Source organism: Lacerta agilis, chromosome 6 (assembly GCF_009819535.1).
Source record: "Lacerta agilis isolate rLacAgi1 chromosome 6, rLacAgi1.pri, whole genome shotgun sequence".
Taxonomy (NCBI): Eukaryota; Metazoa; Chordata; class Lepidosauria; order Squamata; family Lacertidae; genus Lacerta; species Lacerta agilis.
Genome location: NC_046317.1, coordinates 508563 through 526964, shown reverse-complemented (window position 1 = coordinate 526964; position 18402 = coordinate 508563). Strand labels below are relative to the sequence as shown.

The 18402-nt window shown below is 45.5% G+C and overlaps 1 protein-coding gene across 5 annotated transcripts in view; it reads left to right on the top strand.

The window, feature by feature from the left end:
* Positions 1-18402, top strand: part of PDE4DIP (phosphodiesterase 4D interacting protein) — a 92455-nt gene that overhangs the window by 53740 nt on the left and 20313 nt on the right. For 3 of the 5 annotated variants that reach the window (XM_033151153.1, XM_033151149.1, XM_033151148.1), the window contains 5 exons: positions 241-377; positions 14218-14306; positions 14867-15078; positions 16696-17068; positions 17463-17670. In XM_033151153.1, coding sequence (XP_033007044.1) covers positions 241-377; positions 14218-14306; positions 14867-15078; positions 16696-17068; positions 17463-17670 — 1019 coding nt within the window. The remainder of the gene's footprint in view (positions 1-240; positions 378-14217; positions 14307-14866; positions 15079-16695; positions 17069-17462; positions 17671-18402) is intronic. The other 2 variants (XM_033151152.1, XM_033151150.1) reach the window with 1 other exon arrangement.

The following is an 18402-nucleotide window of genomic DNA, read 5'->3' as shown; positions in this document are numbered from 1 at the left end:
CTTGGAAGAACTGTTTGTATACCCAGGTTGTCAGAAGTGAGCACCCACCTCACAGCACCCACAGCTTTCCCCTGTTTTCTCTCTGTTGGTGAGAGCTTTGCTGGAAGACAGCTGCAGGGAGTGAGGTGGTTGTGCATTTGAAGGAATGAGAGTAAGTGGTGAGCAGAGAGAGAGGGTGGTAGGTAGACCTTGGCAGAACAACTCCTAAACTGCTCTTAATCTGCTTCCCTTTCTGCATAGTCTTGCCAGCTCTCAACATGAACAGACTTTGCAGGTGGAGCTGGACCGGGTCCAGGCCATCCGTGGGCAACTGGAAGAGGCTCTTGGAAGAAGTCTGGCACACCTGAGCAGGCTGGAATCGCTGGATGGCATTGGAGGTGGGGAACAGGAGTGTGTGACAGTCCTGCCCAAGCATGCCTTCTGAGCTCTGGCCGTCACACTACCGCTAGCGCAGAATGGAAGTTGATCACTAACAGAGCAAGCCTGTCTTGACACTGGGAGGCTGATAAGGGCTTGCTGGAACCCATGTATGCATTATTCATGATCCTGGTACAAACCTGCCAGGGAGATTGTATAATAGATTTTGGCAGCTAATGATTCCTTTCTAGTGGCTCCCCATCACCCCTTCCCCCATTTGGCTGAATAAAGATTCTCCCATCCCTGCTCCCTCAGAATCTGTGTTAATTGTTCTGTGCCATACCAAACATGCATTTGTCATAGAGGGTTTTGTTTTGTTTTGTTTTTGGAGCCCCAGTTCCCTGTGTTTTCACCCACTAACTCCACAAAGCTATTCATTAATTTAATTTATTTAAAAGCAGGCTCCTCAGAACAACTCACAGGGATAAGCATAGCATTAATGGAGGCAGGCCAGCCTGGGGAGCTGCATGTTGCTTCATTGTGGTGATTTATGTGAATTGTTCCCTGGCTAACCTTGGGTAGTCTTTTCTTTGGACCTTGATTTTGCATCCCAATTCTGGCACAGTTCCTGTACTGCCATGCTAAGTAATGCACAGTGGAATTCTTATTATTTATTTATTTATTTATTGATTTGTATCCCGGCCGAGGCCAGGCTCAGAGCAGCTAACATCATAAAAACAACACGATAAGCATAAAAACAGACATCAGTTAATTAAAATACATCTTAAAATTAATTCAGACAAGTTAAAATCTAGGCAGGTGGCCATTATCAGGGTGGAATTGAGAGTGATTAATAATTGCCAGGACCAACTGTTTCCACGGATCATACAACGACCTGTGAGCGGGTTGGGGGCCTCCTTCGGGCTTGTTTTATACAAAGGAAAGTAAGTCAAACTGCATCCTGCACAAAGGCCTGGGGGAACAGCTCTGTCTTGCAGGCCCTGCGGGAAGATGTCAAATCCTGCAGGGCCCTGGTCTCTTGTGAGAGAGCATTCCACCAGGCCGGCGCCACAGCTGGAAAGGCCCTGGGCTCTGGTCTCCCTGGGGCCCGGAATCTTCAGGGTGTTGTTATTTGCAGACCGTAAGGTCGTCCGTGGGACATACCAGGAGAAGTGGTCCCAAGGGTACGAGGGTCCTAGGCCGTATAGGGCTTTAAAGGTTAAAACCAGCACCTTAAACCTGATCCTGTACTCCACCAGGAGCCAGTGCAGCTGGTAAAGCACTGGGTGAATGTGGTCCCACAGTGAGGACCCCGTAAGGAGCCTCGCTGCGGCGTTCTGCACCCGCTGGAGTTTCTGGGTCAGTTTCAAGAGCAGCTCTGCATAGAGTTACAATAATCGAGCCTGGAGGTGACCGTCACATGGCGAGGTCAGGGCGAGAGGGGTAAGGGACCAACTGCTTAGCTTGGCGGAGATGAAAAATGCCACCTTTGTTATAGCTGTAACCTGCACCTCCATAGAAAGGGAGGCGTCAAAAGATTACACCCAAACTCTTGACGGAAGGTGCTGGCACTAGTTGCCCCCCAACCCTGTATCTTCTCGACCGAGCCAAAGGACCTCTGTCTTCAAAAGAAGACCTGCTAACAGGAATCTCACCCAGGGGCAGCTTCATAAAACAGCAGCCTATGCACATTTAAAGTCCTGTCAGAACAGCTGTGAGGAGTTACCTTCACTTGCAGGATCCAGCCCAATTTTGGCTTTTGGCAGGTCCCAAGTTCAGCTAAATCCTGAGTGCATTCACAGAGACGGAATGCAAGCCTTCGACCCCGGACTGACATGGCTGGAAGAGATTGCTGTGGATTCAGGTGGCTAAGAGGACATGAACCCCTGCCCAGTCAGTCAGCAAGCATTATGTTCCATTTCCCCCAAAGAACCCATGAATCTAATGGAAATTGTAGGCCTGTATTGGCTTTGAAGTGGCATTCTATAAAGACAACATGTTACTTACCCTGAATTAACTCCCTTCATGCTTTGCAATGAGGTTGCTAATACCTCCAACTTGGAATAGTCAACTTCCAAGATGCTTTGCTTTTGCTGTTCCTTGGTGCAGCACTTCAATGTGTGGGCAAAATGAGCTAGAAGATTAAGCCTCTCTGTGCCTACTTTTTATGACAGCAAAAATTAGAAAATTCCCAGTATAGGGCCCATGTTTACCAGTTACTGGAGACAGACAACAGAGGAGAGCTTCTTTCCTTTATGCCCTACTTGTGAGCTGCTAGGAGCATCTGGCTGGCAAATGCTGGAAACGGATAGACTTTATTGCTCTGCTTCAGCAAGGCAGTTATTTTATTGCCATCCTCCAGAAGGAGCAAAACTAGATCAAATATTTCTCTTTGTATCCGTTCTCATTACTGAAGGCTGACCCAGAGGCCACAGAGGTGGACACGTCATCATTCCACTAGATTTGGAACTTTTCTTTGTCGCTCAACCATAATGCTGGCATTTATTATTGCTGCTGTTTTGTGTCTCGCTTGAGAAGTATATGGTGAAACTGTGACTGCAATCTTACATAGCAAGAATAAGTGCCATTGCGTTCACTGGTGCTTGTGTCTGAGTGGATGCGTATCAGATTGCGCTGTGAATCTACTTTTTCAGTGCTTAACTAGGAAAAGAGCCATTGGCTCCTCATTGCCATGTGAGTGTAACTGGGTAGCACACCACCCATGGAATGCAAGCAGCCAGCCCACTGGCCCGTGTTCAGCTAGGAGTTGGGAGAGTGCTCCTAAATTCTTGTGTATCATGGAGTGTGTACTTGCTTTTTGTGTGTTTTATATTGAAGTAGGTTCCTACCCTCATACTTGCTGGAGCAGGACTGAAAACGAGAGTAAAGCCTGCTAAAGGTGCCAGGGAAACAAGTTCTAAACCATTTTGGAAAGGGCTGCTCTGTTTTAGGTTAGTTGAGGAAGAAAAACAGGCTTGGATCCTGAGAGCAGTTAACTTGCGGAAATTCACAGAAGAGAAATTTCCTCTTCCTTCCCTTTGCCCCTTTCCTATATCATTCTGAACAATTTGCATTCTAATGTAAGTCAAAGTCTATGGAAGGACTGTGTCCAACCTTCCAGTGAGGCTTTGGCGTGGGGAGCAGTTGGCTACCAGGGCAGGGAGCTGGGCCTGGAAACTTTGTTTTCCTGAGCTTAAGTTCAGGATCCAAACTACAGGGTTCCTTCACCTTTAGGCAAGAGCCTTGGTGTGAAGCAAGAGGCCCCAGGTCAATCCAAGCCTTTTAATTAAAACATATGCCTAATATTGAAAGCCTGTTTTTCCCATTCATTGAATTATAGAAGAAACTGGGAGCCCTTCTACTCTGCACAAGTAGATGTTACACTGGGAATCAGCCAGTGGTTAAAATAAAAAGTAGGACATGGGAGGAAGGGTGAGACTTTCATGAGGGCCAGAGTCAGGGAGAAAAGTTAAACTTCTCCCTTTACACAGCAGTTCTGACAATAATCACTTTCCCATACCTGCTATTTTGTTTTAAACCATGCTGGCACCTAGTTTTGTCCTAAGTTGTGGATTCACTAGGGCAATTCTATTGCTAACTTGTGAATATATGTATTTGCCAGGAGGTTCCTCTGTTTACAGTACGATCACAATTTACTCGTGTTTAATATGTGCAGTTTCAGCTTTATGTGTTTGAAGTGTGGCTGGTTGAAATAATATAAATTAAATGCTCAGAAGGTGGAGAGTTTAAAAGCACTTTTTGCGCAGGTTTCCCAGGTGTGGAGGGGGCTTTTAAGCATTCTGCCTTGTTTGGGGGGGGGGGTGCACACAAGACCTGTTTGGTGTCCCAGCTCTGGAAGGCAAGATGGCTTGCGTGGGGGGCAATTCCAAGGGGGCGCTTTGACTTAGGTGCATTTTGTGTGTATGTGCCATCTCCAGAGCTTAACTCCCATGCAAGATGTGATTGTGCTGCATCTCACTCCTGATTTTCTCCCGCCTGACCTTCATGTATAGCCCCTTCCTCATAGCTGTTTACAGGCTGGTAGTGCCTAAACTTGTTGTGCCTCCCATTTGTTTGCTGGGCTGCTTTTTATGAACAGGTCTCACAAGGTTCCATCTAAGACTTCTTCTGCCCAGGAAGCTTATTGTTTTTGACTAACAACACATGGAAGCAAACTTGAGTTTGCAGATATTTGTGCCATACACACCCATTCGTTATGGGGCAGAATTAGCTGTGGCTTTCTGTTGCATGTACTGTGGCTGGCAAACCCAGATTTGTCCTCTGTGATACAGGAGAGAGGTAAGCTTGGGCCTGAATGTTTTCCCACAAAGTGGCTCTCTTAATATAGACAACTCTCTCCCCCCCCCAGCAATTGTCCCCCTGCCTCCCACACCAGTCCTCTAGTTACCTGTTACTTTCTTTGAACTTGTACAACTTTGCCTTTGGAGTGTCATCCTGGGCTCATTCCACACCAAATCACCTGGTGCCATGTGCTCACACGACTCATAATTTCTTCAAAAAAAAATTATGTGATAACCTCAACTTAATTTGAGGATTTTTTGGTCCAGAATTGGGCACAGGAGAATTTTTTTATATTTTCACGTGATTTAGGCTAATGCAATTTCTGCATCTGTTTAGGGGTGGAAATTCCTGTTTCGCCTATTTTTCAACCAATTGGGCTTATTTTGGTATCAAACTAAAGCTAATTGCGGTCTCTTTCAAAATAAGGTATAAAAATGGTATTAAGTGCCACAGAAAAGGATCACTCACCATTCAAAGTGAATTTTTGTCATTTTATTCCCGGTAGGTTCGATAAGCCATTGCACGCAAACCACAACTAACACATGTATCATACTTTTTTTGTAGAATGGGTTAACCATGTACTTATTATGTTTAAAAATAAGGAGGGTGTTTTTTGGTACAGGTTTAAGGTCTCTGGGCCTGAAGTAACTCACACATTCGTGAGAATAGTTAAAATTCTTCCCTCCTATGTTATAATGTCATCTGATATATTTTTAAAATTAAGTTTTATTGATTATTTAATAAAAACAAAATATGTCTCAGAGCCCTTGTTCATTTTATCGTGCAATGATATGGTCAAAGCTGTTTTGTTTCCCATACATGGTCAATGATGCTGTTGGGTTTTTTAAAATAAATTTTATTGGATTTCACAATTTAATATTCAACCAAATAACACAATTTAACATTTGTCATATAAACAAAAAAGATTTTAAAAACCCTCCCCATGACTTCCTTCAACTTACCCTTCTGGTTCTTTAAATATTTATTACTTCTGCTTAATTTTTTTCTTATCTAAATTCTTATCATTTGGCTTATTGAACCTGCCGGGAATAAAATGACAAAAAATCACTTTGAATGGTGAGTGACCCTTTTCTGTGGTGCTTAATACCATTCTTATACCTTTAAAAAAAAAAGAGAGAGACCACAATTAGCTTTAGTTTGATACCAAAATAAGCCCAAAATAAGCAAAACAGGAGGTTTTTTTTCTAAATGGATGCAGAAATTGCATTAGCCTCAATCAGGTGAAAATCGAATTTTTAAAAAAAATTCTCCTGCGCCCAATTTTGGACCAAAAAATCTTAAAAAAATAAATTGAGGTTATCTCATAGGTATCTACACATAGTTTTTTTGGAAGAAAATCTGAGTTGTGAGGGCTCAGTCAGGTATTAAAATCAGGTGATTTGGCAAGGAATGACCCCCCTGCTGTTCACCTGGGGGCCACCCTAAGAGCCCCCAGTGTTAGTTTGCCATTGGTGGCTGCAGCCTTTGCTCAGTCTCATTGCAAAGCTGTAAGGACAGGGCTCTCCTGCTTTTTAGTGGAAGAAGAGGGAGAACTTCGGCAGGAAGAGACTTCCTGATACTGCAAGGATATGGAAGTTTGTGTTGCATGTGCCCAAATTCTGTCTGTACAGTCTCTAAATCAGAGTTGCCAGTTTTTCAGCTATCTCCTGCAGTGGCAATCTTTAACCATACCTTGATGTACAGATCTTACTTAGTACTGGGTTGGAGAACCTCTGGCTCTCCAGAATTATTGGACTTCCCCTCTCAGCAGCTGCAGCCAGTGGTCAGGGAAGATGGGAGTTGCAGTGCAACAACATCTGGAGGGCCACAGGTTCCCCCTCCCTTCCATGGCTGGTAGGGATGCTTTTCTCTGAAGAAACCATCAGCTGATTTCTGCACATCTTGTTAAAACCACAAAAGCAGACCAGAGCATTTTGTCTGCTGTTGGCAACCCTATAAGTGCACAGAGTTGCATCTTGTCCCTGAATCATCAACTTTGTGGCCATGTTGCCTTCAATGCAAAGTCCCATGTTTATTTTCATGGAAAAGCTTTCCATTTTCCTCAACTGGTCACATTAATACTTCTATTTCCATTTAAAATAAATTAGGCTGATGCAACCATGAGGTTGGCTTATCAACAGTTCGATGAGGGAGATGGCAGGCTAAGTCCCTCCCAAGTGCTGCATATAGCAGGTTAAACACTTAGGATGCTGAGGTGCAGAAGTGGCTGCTCCCATCTCAGAAATTAGAAATATGGGTTGTAGCTCAGACTGCAGGGATACAGAATCATTTCCCTTCTGGCTATCTTTAAAGTGGCAAATTAAACGTAATAACTGCACATTGTTACAGGAGTGGAAATGTCTTTTTGAGCAGAACATAAGCTGAATTTCTTAAGATTGAATTGCCAAACCACCCTTTAGGAATGCTATCCTGTTTTAAAAGTTAAGGGTACGGATATTGAGGTGGTGAGCTGTGGATAGTGTCCACACGGCCAGCCTCTTTGTGCTCAGCCCTTCTTTCTTTTTTCCAGTCAACGGGTGAATTATGCAGCTAGGTGGGCAGGGAGGGGAAACCTTGGCTAATGCGTAAAAGTGTAGGTCTAAGCTTTTATCTCTTACGTAGAATGAAAAATCATGGGCCGTATCCTGAGACAACACACAGTGCAGCGGTAGCTGCCCAGCCATTTAAATACAGGTGAAACTCGAAAAATTAGAATATCATGGAAAAGTTCATTTATTTCAGTAATTTAACTTAAAAGGTGGAACTAATATATGAGATAGACTCATGACATGCAAAGCGAGATATGTCAAGCCTTTATTGGTTATAATTGTGATGATGATGATGATGATGATGATGATGATGATGGTGTACAGCTGATGAAAACCCCAGGGAGCACTGAATTGCCAGAGCTATTAACTCAAAGTCAGATGAGATTAAAAGGACAGACAAGGCTGTTTGCTGTTAATTTGATGTTCCAGGCAAGAAAAACTTGGCCAGGCCCAGTGTTAGTGGAAGCAATATCCTTTGCCAGGTTTTAAATAAAGATTTTTTTTTATATTTAATGTGCAAAACCTACCTCTAAAGTGCACTGTCGAATGTTTGTGGTGGAAGGATATAGACTGCAGCTGCTGTTTTCTGTAGATGCGCAGCAGATTCATCCTTAGATCAGCATGACATTTCTTTACTGCCGGGGCTGGAGAGAAGGTGGCCTCTGGTCAGTTCTGCCAAAGCAGTATCCATGCTGGTGTCTTCAGTGGAGCTGCCTCCTGTCAAGGGGGCTCTGCCATCCAGTGTCTCTCCTATCAACTTGTCTTTTCCCCAGACTTTACTGGAGGTGGGGTGGGGTGGAATAGAGCAGAATGCAGGCTAGCAGCTCTGCTGGAGGCTGAGAAATGTTTGGCTTTGCTTGGAGTGTAAATCCTTCAATAAAACCTGAGAATGTGACTTAATCCTCTATTGAATGAAGTATAGAGCTTTGTCCAGTGCATGTGTGCGCACACACGATTGTCACACTAGTTGTGGATGTGTTATTTGGGCAAGAATTTATATTTTCCCAGGTCAGGGTTAGAAAGATGTCACAGGCTAGGGAGGTCTGCTTGGAAATAAAGCTGCTGTTCCTTTGTACATGGGCACATAATAAAACACGGCTGTGTGTTTCTAGCTCCTAAGCAGAGAACTCTTCTTTCGGGCTCCAGCTGCTCTGGAATAAGAACACTATAATGCTGCGGGAGCCAGGGAGGGGATGTCAAAGGACAGGGGAAGGGGATTTTCCAGCACTTCTGAAGCTTTTTGGCATAGTGATAAAGGGCTCAGGTTCAGGGTTGGCTTCCAATGGGAACGTGAGAAATCTCTTGCTAGGCAGAGGAATGGGGAGAGGTGTCTAGAGAGGGAGGAAGGGCAAAGCTGTCCTCTTTCCCTTTCTACCCTCACAAAACATCCACTCTAGTGAAGGAAGAAAATCTTCCTGATTTTAATCCTCATCTCCAGAATACTGTAAACTCTTAAGGGGACATTCTCCCCTGCCCCCCCCCCCCGCACCATTCAGTAGTTTCTAAAAATTCTTTGATGTTTTGGGTTACTTTTTGATTTACAAACCAAGATACTTATGCATACCTGGGGGGGCCCATGGAAGCACCCCCTTTCTTGGTACAGTTTCACTGCCAGATAGATCCTGGAGGTCATGGGCACCAAAGTTGCATTAGAAGGAGTTATTATTTTAAGTTGTAACTATTGATATAATACAAGCATCAAACATAAATAACATATTGTTTCTTTCTTCTGCCTCTTCATTACAAAGCAGTCCTGCCCAGGAGGGGCATTGTCTGGAAATGTGGGGAATACGGGGGTAATAACTGTATTTTATTGCATTAAAAAAGTACTCCTGCTGATAAATTTCTAATGATACAGTAGACTTCTCAAGTTACCAGCAATCTCATTTCAGATTTATGCATAAAGTAGCAATAAAGAAGAATTCTTTTGATGGGTTTCTCATAGCCTATTATTATTATTATTAGTTTGTTAGAATAGTCTACAGTACAATTCCATGCTGTTTACTTGAAACAAAACAGTGGCTTCAGTGGGATTTACTTGTAAATGCGCAGAGAATTACAGCAGTGAAGCCTGATCCTACAAAAGTTTGCTCAGAGGTAAATCCTGCTGAGTTCACTAGTTGCTCCCAGTCAGGGGTGCCAACTTGAATAAAATATTGGGGGGGGGGGTCAGGTAAGCCCTGCCCCACATAATCACAAGACCGTTTGAATGGCGCGGCCCTGACCCCCTCAAATATTTTATTGGGGGGGGCAAAGGGACCTTGGCCCCCAGGAGTTGGCTCCTCTGCTTCCAGTCAAGGGTGCATAGTTCTTCAAGAGATACTGGCACACTTCTGGCTCTTGTGGAGAGAATGGGGCCAAGACTCTTCAGGGAGGTGGGAGCAGTGGAAGGCTAAGCCCAAATCCCCCCACAAGGTCTTCCATGTGTGTCTACACAAAAAACCCACGTGAAGCAAAGTAAAGCTCGAGTCAGCCAAATATTAAATGGCAAATTATGGCACCATCAATGCACACAAGGGGAGGTGGAAGGCCTAAAGGCACCTGTAACCCTAACAGGTATTTGCTCAAAAACAGCTCAGTGGGACCAGAATGCTGACCTATTTTTGGTTGGGAGTGGGACGGAAAATGGGAGGAGGGGGAATGCAATGGAGTCTCCAAGAAAAGATTGGCTGGCTTGAATGTGGAACTCTGAGCCGGAGCACTACTGTGGCAGGTCCCACTTGACAAGGGAAAGGAAAGGGGATCTGCTTGAATCTGAGAAGTCCTGAACTGTAAAGCCTTGACGGGCATGCGGGAAGTATTTGTCTCCAGGCTGAGCAAAAACAAGAAATCAGTTAGGAAAGTTCCTGAGACCTCTGGAACAGCCCTTTCAATCCCATACTTTATAGAGAAATGCATCAGCCATGCAAAACAAATTTAATGTTGTGCAGGGACAAATACGATTAGGAAAAAACTTTCTGCTGTGGGTATAATGAAACCCAAGAGTAAACCGCTTTATATGCAGAAAACATATACTGTATGATGGAACCAGACATCACTAAGAAAATAGCACAACTGTAAAACAGAATATGAGTTAAACAATTCCCCTTCAGATAACCAGTGTATCGCCTCCCTTAGAAGTCAGAGTCTGCACAGCATTCTTAACAGTACCTAGGTTGGAAATTCCTTTAAAAATTAAAACTATTTATATCCAAGACAACATTAAAATTCATTATGAAAGAAAACCCATAAATAAAAGTAACATGAAAAGTCATTAGGCTCTTTCCTGTACTGCAGTTTGCATTACATGAGATTTTACTCTTATCTTGGGATCAATGAAATCTCACTGAGACGAGAAGGGTTTTCACAGGAAGAAATGAAGCCCTGTTCATTCATTTGCTCAGAGCGACAGGCTGCTTTCATGGGAGCTCTTCCACAAACCTTTTGCCAAAGCTCTCGAGTTCAGAACAGGGAAGTTGTGGTCCTCTAGATGTTTTTTGACTACAGCTCCCATCATCCATGACAATTGGCTAATGGGGGCTAGAATACATTATCATCTTAAGATCCCTGTTAATTTAAAAGTGGGCTACAGAATAAAGGGAATCTACTCAAACTGTTTCCTCACTTGAACCTATTGCGGCATCTCCAACTCCCCAATTATTATTTTTGCTACCATGGCAGCTGGAGTGGTCATATCCAAGGGGCAGGTTAAGACACCAACTAAGTTGGCAAACACACTGCCTTGTCTTCCTCTTTTCTAGACTGCTTTCTGGTCCCCCAGGGAGATGCAGCTGCAGCAATCTTGACACCCTCCATTTTTGTCCTAGTGGGTGAAGGGGAGGAGCTTCCAGAATCACAGGACTCAGGCAACACTTGAGTAGTGGAGCCAAGTAGCAGTTTGAGCTTCCGACACTAATCTGCTGTTCATTTGTTCTAAATGTCCCTTTCAATAGACAATTTCTTGATAGTTGAACACAGTATTCCAAGGCCATCAAGGATTGCATAAGGATATTGCTCCTGTGGTATCAAAAGTGCAGCAGGTGAATACAGTCTACGTGGGAGCACACCCCATGTTCTTTAGTATACAAGACTGGCGTTCCTACAGTAACCTCACCAGAAGGATTTCTGTATGTATTTAGCCTGATTTCTCTTTGGGCATGTGTGTTGCAATTGATTTGAGATCAGCGAGGTACTCTTGGGGGTGTCTTCTTTTTGCAAAGGAGACCCTGCTTTTCTCAGAGCAGATTTCCTATCACAAAATTTCTATAATATATCTACTCCCGGATGTGTTGTAACTAGCAACCTGTAGGGTGAGTGCCAAGCTCTGTAAGCCACTCTGAGCCCATCCTCCTTTTATAATGCAAGGCCATCATGAGCTAGTGTGGCGGAAGAGATATTATATTATAAGGCTGATTCTAAGCTTGACTTGGATTTTTTGCAGGGTGCCAGTGCCATTGCAGGAGCAAGAAGAGCCTGCATCTAATCTGAGATGGATGCTCACTTTTAAAATAAATAAATGAAACCAGAGAGTGGAAGGGCTCCTTCAAGGCCACCCATCCAGCTGCTTAATGCACACAACTGGGTTTTGCTGGAACTTACAGTATTCATAGGCAGGCATGAGAGGAATGAATGGGGCCCAACGAGAATGACTTGTGCGCCACAATGTATACTTTTGTCCTTTAGTTTGGTCCCTCAGACCCCTCAAGTTTGTTTTTCAGTTGCTACCAATAAGCAAGCAGGGTGAGAGTCCGGTCTGAAGGGTTGGGGCTCCACCCTCTGGTAAAAGCAGAAAATAAATCTGCTTTCTGACCAGGAGGTGGTGTCACCACAGATGTGAAAACTGCTCTGGACACCAAGGCTGAATACACACTGTATATCTGAAACACATTGGAAGCACATTTTCCCCTCAAAGAATTCTGGGCACTGTAATTTCTGGGAATTGTAATATTCTGTGTGTGTGTGCGCGCGCGTGCACGCAGACACACACACACACAGTTCAGAAGCACACCAGAAATAGTTTGTCTGCAGCCCTGAGTAAAGCTGTTTAGAGCCTAATTTTCCCCATTTAACAGATTACCACAAATGTATAGGGGGAAAGCAGTGAGATTGGTATTGTCGGAAGCTAATACACAAACTAAATGGGGATGCAAAAAGCTGCAGACCCACAGTAAACTCCACTGAGGGCAAACTCTAAGTTGTACAGACTTGCTTTACACTAGACTAAATACCCGGCCCCTAAGAATAGGATAACCTAAATTCAATCTGAATTGGTGCTGCTTGCAAAAAAGAAAAAGGTGGTTGTGTTGGCTGAAGAACCCCAGTTTTGAGGAGTTGGGAGGGTCTCCTCAATTAATGTAATCTGTTTCCCCCAATTTTCCTACTTTCTCTGCTTCTCCTTCTCTTCTTCTTGCCCATAGGGGTGTTCACACTACACTAGGCACCTGTCTGTCTTGAGTGAAGACAAACCACTGCTTTAGCAACACCTGGGACACAAGCCTGGGCAAGTGGGTCTGGGAGTCCTGGGGGACAAGACCATCTTGGCCTTGCTGATGTGGCCCAAAGGAAAGCAGAGCGACACATTTGGCACCAGCTTGGCTACAGGAGTTGCCAGGAGGAGGCATACAAAGCACCACCCAACTGCCTTAGGGACTCCACTCTGGATTTGTGTAGGAGGGTTTACTCCTTTGCCTTTTCTTCTCCCAAAGGTATCCTGCAAGGCAGCAGAGGTTTAGGATCAGAGATTTCCTTCTCCTAGATGAGCTCTCTTCTCAGGCAGGTGAGCCCCATCTGGCCCTCACTCCCTTCTACAGAAGCCGCCTTCTTGACCGTTGGACCCACTCTTGGTCTTGTCTGTTCAATCTACCAGAGCCTGTCTGCACATGGAGGGGAAGTCCCTCATTCATGGAGGGTTTGAGACCCATTGGCTCCCCTCAACTGCTTTAGCTGGCCAGTCAAAGCCATTCCCAGGATTGTGGCCGCTGTCGCCTGCTGACAGCTTCTAGGAGCCACAGGTGAGAGCTGAGTGCAGAGTGGGGACCAAACTACCCTAGAAGGAGCATGACGTGCCCCACACCAGAGGTACTACTCTTCCCCTAACACCTCATATGGCATTCAACAAATGTGCAATCAGTATACCTGTGTACACAAATAGTTGAGCTGTACACTCAGTTATTCACTTATAAAAGTCAACAAGTGTACAGTTTGTGGACACAACACTTGAACTGTGCAAATGTGCACACTTCCACACAAGCACTTTTACCTGGGTAGAGACAGATTGCAGCTGGTTAATGAATGAATAAGCCTCTTGTGCCTGGTTGTTCCCTTACAGCTTTGGATCTTTTTCAGTTTCTCTTTCCCCTTTCTTTAATCTGTTAGCATTGCATGGCTTTACCTTCTTCTGTCTTCTTCTGTCTCTCTTTCTCGGCACAAAATCCTTGGGGAAGGCAGCTTTTGTACCTTGCTTCCGTTACAAAGAGAGGAAATCTGGTGCAATTTTAACTGACAGTTTTGTTAAGAAACAATTCCTCCCACCTCTTTCTTTCCTTGTGCCTTCCTTCTTCTCGGTCCCCATTAACTACTCCCCCTTTACCACTTTCAGATTATTGAATGGACAAACTTTCAGATTACTGGATGGACCGGCGAGATCTAGCAATGTAGTGCTTAATTCTGGTGCTCTATACATTTTGGTGGTTACTTGAGGCTGGTTCATTCCAAAACACACCCACACCCCGGTGCAGAGGAATCCAAGCTCAGGCACTGTGGGGCATTCGCTTGGGCCTGGAGGGCACATGCAGCAAGACATGCATTGTGTCAGTAGCCAAACTTCCTGGCTGTATCTGTAGCTGCTGTGTAGGGAAAGGCCGGTCCTGCAGTAAAGGGAAGAGCTGCAAGTACTGAAGTATTTTCCTTGTTGGAATCTGCAGTCAATCTGGCATTGAGTTGCTGCAGCGTCTGTGCTGGCAATTATGCATGGAAATTTATACAGGCCAGGGAGAAGTCTCAAGGGTCTGCTTTGTGGTGTCATTCCTAGGTCCAGTGGCAGATGAGGATGCTGAGGATGCCAGCACAGAGTTCACAGACAGTATTGAAGAAGAGGCACAGAGAACCACTCGCCAACAGGTGAATCAGATGGAGAGCAAAGCATCATGCTCAAAGGGGCAGGTGCTGCTTCCTGGGAGCAGTGTGATCCTGTGTAACAGTGGAGACATTGTTCCTTTGGGCTGGCTTGAGGAGGCTCCGCCCAGGAGGCTGGCTGAGGCGGCCAAATTCCACCCATCCCTGCGACCACCACCAGAGAAGTGAGGAGAAGTGGCGGAGACTTCTGGTGAGATCTTGCAGAAGTCTAGAGATCTCGAGCAGCTCTCGCCATTGCTGCTCCTCACTTCTCTCATGGGGGGGGGGCACCCCACCTGCCCCCTGTCGCTGTCAGAGACCCTCTCATCAGATCCTGCCAGAACCCACAACCACGTGACATAACACCAGTAAGCAAGGCTTGGGTGCGTGCGAACTGCTGCGTGCAAATTGTTGTCATTATGTTGGAAGTCCCAGTATTGGTCTTCTCCTTGCTGAAGCTGTGCACTTCTGCTTGTTTAGCAACTCATTCTCTGGCACATCTCCCAGAGATTGGGTGTCCTGGTCTTTTAGGAGTTATCTCCTCTTGTTTCAATTACATATTTTAGCACGCCAAGGAAGGAGCTGATGGCACCATCGTGGGCCAAACCAGTTGCCCCGCTCCCTCTCTGGAGAGAGAAAAGAGCCTGCAGGCCGAGCTGCTTTATGCGAAATCTGAGACGCAGCAGGTTCGAGAGCAGAAGAAGAAGCTGGAAGGGGAGCTGCAGCATCTCAAGGGGCAGGTTGAAGAAGCTGGGTTCTCCTCAATATCTCAGCTCAGGTAAGCTAGGGTGGCTCCCGAAAATGTCCTCCTGGAGTGCAGCAGCCTCAGTTCTAACGTATTTGTTTGTTTGTTTTTAATGAAATTTAATTTCTATACTGCCCTTCCAAGAATCACAGGGTGGTTTACAATATAAAAACACAAAAATACATAACATAGTAACAAACAATAACCCCTTTCCACAGTTTGAAAGGCCACACATTGTTTAATTAGTCAAACACCTGGAAGAAGAGGAATGTTTTCTCCTGGCGCCTAAAGATATGTAATGAAGGTGCCAGGAGACCCTCCCAAGGAGAGCACCCCACAAATGGGGAGCCACCACAGAAAAGGCCATGCAGAGGGCACACAAAGAATTGCCTCAGAGGGCAATTGCGGGGTCTGAGTCGGTTCATATGGAGAGAAGTGTAGTGTTTTTTTTTAAATGTTATTATTTATACCCTGTCCACCTGGCTGGGTTTCCCCAGCCACGCTGGGCTGCTTTCAGCATATAGAAAAACATAATAAAACATCAAACATTAAAAACTGCCTGATACAGGGCTGCCTTCAGAGGTCTTCTAACAGTTGGCGGGTGCTCTTACCATGAAGACTGATAGTCCTCCTCTTTCCTTGCATTTGTGATATGAGCCAGTGAAACTGAAATCAAAATAAAAGGTGTCCAGGCAAATGGGAAGTCCTGAACCCTTGTGATGATTTTCTTTGGGGCAAGAACCACAAAAGTTAAATGTCTGATAGATGTCTGGAGCATGTTCCAGGTTGCGGGTTAGGAATAGGCCTTTTGGCAGGTCCCCGTTATACAATGGTTAGTGATGGGCCAGAGGAATGCGCAGAGGCCTTCCAGCCAGCTCCCAAGACATGCTTCTAGTGCAAAATTGTGCAAGGACAAATGCCTTGTACTCTGAGGTCAAAACTCCTTTATGCAGGCCGTGAGGAGGACTCAGGGGTAACATTCATTCTGTCAGCCTGAGGCGTAAGCAGTGAGGATGACAAACACTTCCTCTGCTTCTGGTACTTTTAAAAAGTTGCTTTCCAACCACCCTTCCCCCCCTCTTGATTATGCTAAACAAAGGGAATGGTCCTAATGCTGGTGGATCACAGAGCAATGGATTCAAACTACAAGAAAGAAGATTCCACCTAAACATTAGGAAGAACTTCCTGACAGTGAGAGCTGTTCGGCAGTGGAATTTGCTACCAAGGAGTGTGGTGGAGTCTCCTTCTCTGGAGGTCTTTAAGCAGAGGCTTGACAGCCATCTGTCAGGAATGCTTTGATGGTGTTTCCTGCTTGGCAGGGGGTTGGACTGGATGGCCCTGGTGGTCTCTTCCAACTCTATGATTCTATGATTCTATGAATCTCAAACACTTCCTGGGCCAGTGCTGGGAGGAAAGGTTCAACACCCGGCTAGTCCAGGAGCAATGCCTGCTGCAAGCAGGATAATCCAGGATGGATAATCCAGTGCTCTGCAGGTGTTGCTGGGCCACATCTCCTGCAATCCCCAGCCACAGACCATGCTGTGTGGGGCCAATGTAGAACAACGGTGTAACAACAACACCTGGAGGGTACCATGTTGGCTACCCCAGACTTGCCAGTTATCAATAGTGCTTAATCCTATGTCTCTACAGGAAGGCCCTGCTGAGTCTGTGTCTCGAAAATGCAGAGCTCAAGGAGCAAGTTGGAGAAGCCATGTTATCCGAGGGTTGGGAGAATGAGGATGAAAAGGAAGAGCAAGAGGACCTGAAGCTGGAAGTCAGGAAGCTGCAGGAGAAGCTGCACTCTTCGGAGATGGTGATTGGCCTCCTGAAAGAACAGCTGACTCTCAGCAGCCAAGCAGATGGAAGTATCTTCCAGCAGCAGGTCGCTGCTGGTGTGACCCAGGAGTCCGAGCGGCTGCAAGTGGCCTTGCAAGGCAGCCTCAAGGGGGCTCCCCATGACAGTGCCCCACAGCAGCACTGCCCACGTCCCCAGAGTGTGGACACCAGCCTAAAAGAGACTCAGGTAACTCTGGATTACCTCAGAGCTGGGGAAGATCTGCCTAGGCTAGCAGCAGCTGCCATTTCTACTCAAGAGTTCTTCCTGTTTTATGGTTCTCTGGTCTCCTGCACCGAACAGATTTTAAAAAGATATTAACTTCCATAATGATGTTGGGCAATGGCAGGATTTACTGTTCCAAACAGTTATTTGCAGTACTAACTTAATGCGCTTTGCAGTAAGCTTTAGCATCTGTTTAAGTGGGCGCTACATGTGTCTCAGCAGGTTGGTGCAAGTCAAGTGCAAATCAAGGTAGAATAAAATACTGGGTAAGTGTGGGCAGTGTAACCTACAAGGGATATTTCATGGGTCAGTTTAAAGTCAGCTCTGAAAACTCACATGTCTTTTCTGCTGTTGACAGATACAATCCCTCATTTCTTCTCCAAAGGTGTGGGAAGTCAGACTGGGAAGCAACTCTTGGCAGCAGCTCAGGCAGCCAGTCCATCTTCTCCCTTCAGAGCTGCCTCAGTGCAAACAACAATGTCACAGGCTGCGGGGCAAACTCCTGGTTTCCGAGGCCACTGTCCTGGCTCAGGTGGCACAGCTGGAGCAATACCGGGCCCTGCTCAGTGAGTACGGTTGCACCAGATGTGTGGACGCAGATGAGGGACACTTAAATCCTAAGGAACAAAAAAAGATGCTGGTTGATTGTCTGCAGAGAGTTCATTGTGACCTTTTGCTGTCTTATTTCCTGTCCTAATACAACACAAACTGTGGAGGAAGAGCTGAAATGCCCAAAGAAGGATTCCCCATTGAGCATTGACCCAGGAGCTGAAGTAGCCGGGGGGGGGGGGCGGGGGAGGAATGGGCATGCCAACATTAAAAGGGAGGAAATGTAAGCAGCTCCAACTCCCCCCATTTTGGGTGTTGGTTCCATTGGTTGTTAAATCAAAATTACATCATCCTTACACAATAAATTTATTTTAGCTTGAACAATCAACAGTTCACTTCAGTTAATTTCAGCTTGTATGTAGGCTTCAGTGGCTGAGTTATCTTTCTTTTTGGCAGTGGAGATTTTGATCATGGGAGCACAGTGTTTCCTTTCAAGGGATGCAGCCATTTAACCCAGACCATTATTGATAATAATCCAAAAATGCTACAGGAAAGTGTTGTGGATGGTGTGCAAAGGCTGCAGGGAAGAAAGGAACTCCCTGTTTCGTGTGGGCTCTTTCCCTCAGGATTATGTTTCCATGGGGGGGGGGGGCGTGGAGAGGTTGTGTCCTGGAATTTGCAGAGGTGCCCAAGGCTCTCTAGTAGCTTTTGCCCTTCAGCCAAAGGCAAGAGGCTAGTGTTTTTGGCTT